General features: G+C 35.8%; 1 protein-coding gene across 3 annotated transcripts; it reads left to right on the top strand.

Moving 5' to 3' along the window:
• Window positions 1–719: 719 nt before the first annotated feature.
• On the top strand, window positions 720–3,481 carry LOC139845041 (heavy metal-associated isoprenylated plant protein 41-like). Of its 3 annotated transcripts, none has more exons than XR_011758177.1 (4): window positions 720–756; window positions 2,353–2,516; window positions 2,619–2,835; window positions 2,924–3,481. XR_011758177.1 is itself a non-coding variant. In XM_071835266.1 (4 exons), the coding sequence occupies exons 2-4, from the start codon at window positions 2,445–2,447 to the stop codon at window positions 3,024–3,026; spliced, it is 360 nt and encodes a 119-aa protein (XP_071691367.1). In that variant the 5' UTR covers window positions 720–756; window positions 2,353–2,444; the 3' UTR covers window positions 3,027–3,481. The 3 variants fall into 3 exon arrangements, 1 of the variants encoding a protein (XP_071691367.1); XM_071835266.1 differs by having other exon boundaries at window positions 2,651–2,835; XR_011758178.1 differs by lacking the exon at window positions 2,619–2,835.
• Window positions 3,482–7,639: the final 4,158 nt, after the last annotated feature.

The following is a 7,639-nucleotide window of genomic DNA, read 5'->3' as shown; positions in this document are numbered from 1 at the left end:
ATTTAAGGTATATAAATTCAGTTTTGTAAGAAAAAAAAAGGAAGAAAAGAAGTTCATAATGCTTACAATCTAGAGAGAAAAAGAGAGGAAAAGTTGAGAGGATTTTGTGTGTGTTTGAATGAGAGTAACAAGTGAGCAAGTAGTAAGTAAAAAAAAAAGATTTGAATCCCTTCTATCCCCCTTGAAAGTCACGGCTGCAGCAGAAAGGAAGGGAGGGGAGCAAGTGTTTGATGGTTACAAGCATGTAGTTGTCCTTAAAGGTGGTTAAAATGGGTGCATGCATGGGAAGAACAACTAACTAGATTCTAATTGTTAAAACTAACTAGTTAATGTTTCAAGTAATACTTACAAGTGGAAGAGTGGGCTAACTAAGTCCACTAATAATGTAGGGTGGGCTTGGAAGCCCAAAGTCATAAGTCCATTTCACTACTAAAGCCCAAGTTCACTTAATTAACAAATTAATCCATTTAAAGTCCAAGTAATTAACCAACAACTTTAGTTAATTAAAATGATTAATAAAACTAATCATGAATGTAAATAATACTTGAAAATATTATTCGTGCAAGTTTCGTGTGTCACAAAGACGTTTCGGGCACTTAAAAGTCAAGTTCGGGCAATCATGGCAACATGTAAATGTAATGACATACATTCGTTTTATCACACGTATTAATAATAATAATTATTAATAAATAAACGTTGGAAATTCCAAGGTCGTTACACTATCATTATGACGTGTTCATGAACTTTAAAAAACAGGTAAATAAGAATACTTTTTAGTCTATGCATATATTTATTTTTGTTATGACGCGTTACTTTACTAAGCTTTATAAAACGGAGTAAATATGAAAATTTCTATTGTTTTTGACAAAATTTATGCAATTTCTTACTAGTACAACCTAAATTACTCATTTCATTTGTGAAAAATAACAAGTTCAAAATAACATGTACGAGTACAATGTAGGGGACAACACTGTTTTATTTGTCTCATTTCTCCAAAATTACTACATACCGTATGGTTTCGAATTTTAGTGGGCGAGTACCCCTCCCCGTCATAATTAAGTATCTTTTGCTCGATAGTGAGAAAATGTTCCATGACATTTTTCCCGAATGGCTATTGTTGGTGCATAAATGTAAGGTCCTCGTTCATTTAGATTACATATGAGAACTTAAAGTTTTACACTTAGTTTACATTCGTACTAATAAAGGACTGTAGAACGGTACGTTACATCCGTACGGATACGTTAACCTTGCGTGCAATATATACGATACGCAAGGACGCAAGGTTAACCTTGCGCCTGTATAACAACCACAGTTATACATGAGAAAACTTTCAAAAGACCCGCATATCGTACACAATCTCAATAATGAATATACAAACGTAAATCACTAAATACAAACACAATTCGTTGAGACATTTAATCGAGCGGTTGGTGTGCAAAAACAAATGTTCTGGCACAATCACTAAAAAATTCGAAGAATATAACTTAGATCGAAGACATCTAACATGTTCTTGAGCCATAATGAACGATGATGGTGGTTCGATGATGGTGGTGCGTAGTCGAGCGGTTATTCGTTCGAAGATGGTGGTGGTGTAATGATATACGTTGGCGATGAGGGAGTAAGGATGAAGATGAGCGAGTAAGAATGAATATGAAGATTTTACGAGTGATTTGTGAGTATTGAAGGATGAAGATGACGATTTTGCGAGTGACGAGTGACGATTTTGGTGGTGGTGGGCACCAGATTGCTTGCGTATGTGTGTGGTTGTGAGTGTGTACGGTGAACACATGTTACTTTTAACCTAACTTTTTTAAGTTTAGATGCAAGGACGCAAGCTGTCAATTTTTTTTACAGGGCTGTCAGTCAACAAGGTTAAAAAAATAGGTAATTCGGTGATAATCCCTTTTTTTGCCCCACCCAAAACAAAAAAAAATAAAAAATAAATTGAATTGCAAAGCTCAACAAGGTTGAGCCCTATTTGTCCTTGTAATTTTTTTAATAGAGTCAACAAAGTCAAACACCAAGTTTGTTATTTGTATTTTATAGGATAGAACATATACTCGTACACATTACAAGTCTCCTAGAATATTGCTTAGTTTGTTAAACATGAATAACACTTGTATCTATTGTTTTGTGCTAATTTGGGCTGTAATATCTTTTAGGTCGCCAGCCTTTTTGTTTTTCTTCATTTCACCTATTACTTACTGGTTCCATATAACACTTACGATTTGACATATAACACTCACGATTTGATTTGGGGCTTTTATATTATTTGAACAACAAGAATTAATATTTTTATAATTTGGAATGGTTTCAATTAATATTGATATATTTATGTGTGGTTGATTGTAGATACTCGTTATCTTCATAGCGACAAGAGGCCGATTGAGTATGATCATACCCAAACAATCCTACTGCTAGGGGAAACTAATTTCAATTTTAGTATGGGATTGACAACTACATTCGGCCATGGTGAAATTATCAGTGCAACTTCCTTCAACAATACCCACAGTACGGTGAGTATTGTGTGCCTTATTGTAATATTTTGTTAGTTACTTAGTGATCATGAATTTTGATTGTTTTTTTTTTTTTTTTTTTTTTTTTTTTTTGTAATGAAGTTTTTTTATAAAACTTTGGACTATGATCGAAGGTCTACGCCAAAGCTCTAGACAACATAGACGTTTTGAAAAAGCTTAACGCAACTGTTTTACATGAAGTGGACGCCACCACCATGGCGGGACATTCCAAGCTTTCGGGAAAAAACTTTGACCAGATCGTCTTTAACTTCCCTCATGTGGGATACGTGTTTGGTTTAAAGGATAAAGATATGATAAGGTCTAATTAAATTAATAAAAAAACCTAGTACTGTGTTAATTTTGTGTTTAATTTATTACTTAGTAATTTATGTATTCTTATTATTTAGGTTGAACCAAGATTTCGTGTCAGGATTCTTCAACAATGCTGGCATGATACTCAGTGTTGATGGAGAGGTCCATATCCGACATCGCTGGACATCGAGAGTTTAGCCAAACTTGCAGGACTAAAGGTTCTCGGCCAATCCGTAGCATTTTTTTCCGAAGCATGGCCAAAGTACACGCCAAAGATTGGTTAAGAGATGAATCTTGATGGGCATTACAATGTTAAGAAGAGCAAGTTCACTAGGTTTGTTAAGACAACGACGACAACAGCGACAACATAGCTTGGATTGTCTCCATCATTTATGTTTTATTCTATGTGTTTACTTTGTTTGGATTCTGTATTTGAAGGATTATTGTTTCATTTCATCTCTATTTGAGTTAACAATTATTACTACTTGTTTTCATGTAATTTACATGATCAACGAGTCCCTGATGGGCATTACAATGTTAAGAAGAGCAAGTTTACTAGGTTTGTTAAGACAACGACAACAACAACAACATAGCTTGGATTGTCTCCATCATTTATGTTTATTCTATGTGTTTTCTTTGTTTGGATTCTGTATTTGAAGGATTAGTGTTTCATTTCATCTATATTTGAGTTAACAACTATTACTACTTGTTTTTATGTAATTTGCATGATCAATGAGTCTCGTATAACTCTCTACAAAAGACATGTTTGTTGTATTATTTTGCTTGATCAGTGAATTAAGAACTATTACTACTCGTTTCATTTTCATCTCTATTTTGCTTCGTTTGCTAGATCACGCCAATCCAAATGCCAAAGTACAACTGGTTCAGGGGACAACAATCTTGCACCACTTGATGTTCAAACACCAAACCATTTTGATAACATTTATCATAAGAACTTAATCAACCAAAAGGTTTGTTAAGGTCAGATCAACAACTTCATAATGGTGGTTCGACTATGTCAAGACCTCATCAACAAATACATACACATAAACATTAAACACAACACATTATAACAAATTATATAATTCAAAAGTGCATATAAAATGTAGATTTTTTCATTGTTCATTGAACAAGAGTACGTCAAAATTTGATCATCACACCTATTAAATCCAAAAGCAGAGACCTAACGAAAGCATATAACTATCACTACTAAAAAATTACATACACATCCACATACAAAACAATTAAAATCCAACTAAAAAAAGCCTCAATATTCCCGGCTCGTTCAGAAATTCGGTCATTTAAACCAGCAGCCATGTTGATAGGAGAATTGCCAAGAATACGGTTAGCTAAACCATCTTGATACTCTGCAAGTGAATAAGTAATGAAATTCGATGTGCTCCTGAAATTATATTGCAGTTTGTTCTGTACACTAGGTGGGATGCCATGTTAGAGGTCTCCACCTAACTGTTGAGAACCAGGTGCAACTTGTACATTTGCTGCTGGTCCAAAATAAATTCAGATCAATATATATATATATATATATATATATATATATATATATATATATATATATATATATATATATATATATATATATATAGAGAGAGAGAGAGAGATAGAGATAGAGATAGAGATAGAGAGAGAGAGAGAGAGGATCAATGGGGGAAGTAACCAATCGGAGGGAAGCGGGGGGAAGCAAATTTTTTTTTTTTTTTTTTTCGTTTTTTTAGATTTTTTTTCAGGCATCAAGATCACACGAAAATATGAACATTTAAAAAAGACACTTCGTGATGAATGTTATTATTTAGGTGGGAAAACGATCGACAAAAATAACATTCAAGATAATATTGTTCGTGAAAAATGTTAACGTTTTTTTCTTCATGTTTTATGAAGTAAAATTTAGACCGATTTAGAGTTTAGGGTTTAGTGTTTTGGGTTTAGTCCCTAAACCCTAAACCCTAAACTCTTAACCGTTCGTGTTAAAAACTCAATCTAAATACTAACTACATCATAGCATACACTAAAGATAACCACTCGCTGATCATGGTAACAATATCATAAATCATAATAATGGGAGACATTATGTAAAGACAAAGGATATATGTACCAGTAGATTAAACAAGTTCTAAATACAAAAGTGACAACTTCAAACTCCAGACCGCTCCTAATACAATCTTCGGCGTTCTTCTCCGGGTACTAAATTTCCCGCACGGAGTCGAAGACCTTGAAAGTACGACTAATTATTGTAGAAAGAGAGAGAGAGAAGAAGTGAATTGAAGTGTGTGGAAAATAGATGACAAATGACCTCCTTAAATAGTGAAAATTTTGGCTGGGAGCCGTTTGGCAGGCCGGCTGACAAGCCGTTTTTGGTGGCCGGTGCCAAGGGCAAGCTGGTTTTTATGCCCGTTTTTGGTGGCCAGTGCCAAGCCACATGGAAGGCCGTTTTTGATCATGGTAGGCCGGCTGGCAGGCCATTCTTGCCACTGGTCTTGCTGTTTGCTTGGATCGTTTTGCTCGTTCCCGGGATCGTAACTTGGTTTCCGGGGAACTTGTCTTGCACCGTAATTACTTGATCTTCTTTTTTAACTGACAAAGCGGGTATTTTGGCGATAAAGCTTGGAACTTTATTGTTTTTGAGCCTCAATACCGGGGTGAAAATGTGACTTTTTAGCCGATATCAAGCATAAAGAACATTAGAAAGAATTAAAGGTCTACGAGGAGTATTTATGGACGAATTTCCGAGCCCATGTATAGGAATGTGATGGCCATTACTGACTAAAATATATTTAGGATGACCGTAATAAATGTAAGACAAAAGATTATCTTGGGACCCAGTCATGTGGGAAGAGGCACTTCATGATGGGCCTAATTGTAACACCCCGTTTATCTAAACATGACGCTCGGGGCATCATTTGAAGTCCAAGAATGATCATTTAATAGTTTGGATGTAATGTGTTGACCACATTAGACTTTGGGATGTTTTAAAAGTGAAATTGGAGTAAATCATCTAAACTGTCGAGTTCGGAGGTGTTTTATCGCGTTATGGTGCGTCGTGATCCGTGACAAACATGCTTGAAACGCGACAACTTCTGATGCATGATTTCTGTCTTTTTGTCGCGTTTAAGTGCTGTTTATCGCGTCCTGGTGTCGCGAAACGCGACGAAGTGTCGCGAAACGCGACAAATGTCGCTGTAATGACATTTTTAACCCATTTTAATGAAATCTTTTGGGGGTGTTTTGGTAATCTCACTTATGGCCGGTTCTAGAGCCTTAAGACTGATTCAAGGCTCATTTTATCTTCATTTTCACTCAAAAACACTTTCACCTTCAAAACCTAGAGAGAGAGGAGAGATTTAGAGAGAGAGAGAGAGCTCTATTTGGAGAAGAAGGAGGTTGTTTCGGGTCAAACCTCAAGTGTTAAAGTTGTTCATCTCGTCAACGGCATTATTTTGGCAGTATTGGTAAGTTCTAACTCCGAATTTCATCTTGGTGATTTGATATTCAAGTTTAGGGTTTTGAGCTAGTTAGTTGTAAAACCCATTTAGGAGGTGAAATGGGTAATTGTAACTAGTTATTGTTGTTGTTGGTGGGTTTTAGGTTGGTTAATGATTTAACCATGTTTAAGACTTGTATGTAGTGTGTAATCACTAGTATTAGTGATTATAGAAGTGTTGGAACCACTTTGGGTGTATTTGGGTTAACTAATTTTGAAATGGGTCAAAATTAGGGTTAAGGTGTCATATTGGGCAAGATTGGTGTTTAACGCTTATGCTTGGGTTTAATTGGCATATTAGGACCATTTTCACTTGTGTTAGTGATCATTGGTTGGTTTTGGCACGGTTTGAGCTTGGAAGTGCATTTGGGTCGAATTTGCACTAGTTGTCAATTTGGGTCGATTTGTAAATCCACCCTAATTGTGTTGTTTGTTATGTGATTAATGGAATAGGTACTTTCCATTGGCGTGTTGCGGATTATTTGGTTGCATTCATCAAGGCTTAAGGTGAGTGTTAATATCCTATGTGCATATGTATGTGTAGGATGGGTGCGGGTCGGGTGAAGTGATTCTCGGCTATAGAGCTCACTTCACATATAGGTGGATTTGATGGACTTGTGTATATGTCCAATTGGCACGGTTGTGCGTTTTGGTTGACCATCTTTGGCGAGGTACACGTTTGTGTGTACATTGTCACACGTGGTTGTGATGTGGATAATATAACCCCAATGGCGAAGGGTTTTGTAACATCCCGTTTTTCTCCTACGTATCGAAAGGTACATACTTAATCATTTGTAAGTTTATAACTCGCTAGCTTACGCGTTGATGTATGAATATATGTATATATATATATATATATATATATATATATATATATATATATATATATATATATATATATATATATATATATATATATATATATAAGTATGTGTATACTTGATAATGTGCGCATAAGCAAGACTATATGTGGGTTTTGGTAGCGTTAAGTCTTGCGAAGCTATAGTTGAAGGTTAGTTGAGAATAGGAAGCGGGTTTGGGATGTACAAAATTAATTTTTGTCGAAATTCGTTTAAGATGGTCGAAATGGCCAGATAGTGCCTTAGGCCGCGCCGCGACCTTATGGTCCGCGCCGAGGCATAGCAAGCAAAGAGGATCAGAACATGGGTTAAAAAGGGTTAATTTCCCCGTTGTTTGTCGCGCCGCGACGATTGGAGCCGCGCCGCGGCATTACTGCCAGACTGGTGCCGGTTTTAGCTCAAATTAAATGACTTCAAGGGGAAAATTGATAATTTCGCGTATAAATCTGATGGGA

The sequence above is a fragment of the Rutidosis leptorrhynchoides genome, chromosome 4, assembly GCF_046630445.1.
Source record: "Rutidosis leptorrhynchoides isolate AG116_Rl617_1_P2 chromosome 4, CSIRO_AGI_Rlap_v1, whole genome shotgun sequence".
Taxonomy (NCBI): Eukaryota; Viridiplantae; Streptophyta; class Magnoliopsida; order Asterales; family Asteraceae; genus Rutidosis; species Rutidosis leptorrhynchoides.
This window is presented reverse-complemented; position numbering and strand designations above follow the sequence as displayed.

What these genes read in the sequence shown, in the direction of transcription:
- LOC139845041 (XM_071835266.1), top strand. Translation starts at nt 2,445, where the DNA reads ATGGGATTGACAACTACATTCGGCCATGGTGAAATTATCAGTGCAACT. An exon ending in TCAACAATACCCACAGTACG is followed by an intron (nt 2,517 to 2,650) that starts GTGAGTATTGTG and finishes CTATGATCGAAG; the next exon opens with GTCTACGCCAAAGCTCTAGA. An exon ending in AAGGATAAAGATATGATAAG is followed by an intron (nt 2,836 to 2,923) that starts GTCTAATTAAAT and finishes CTTATTATTTAG; the next exon opens with GTTGAACCAAGATTTCGTGT.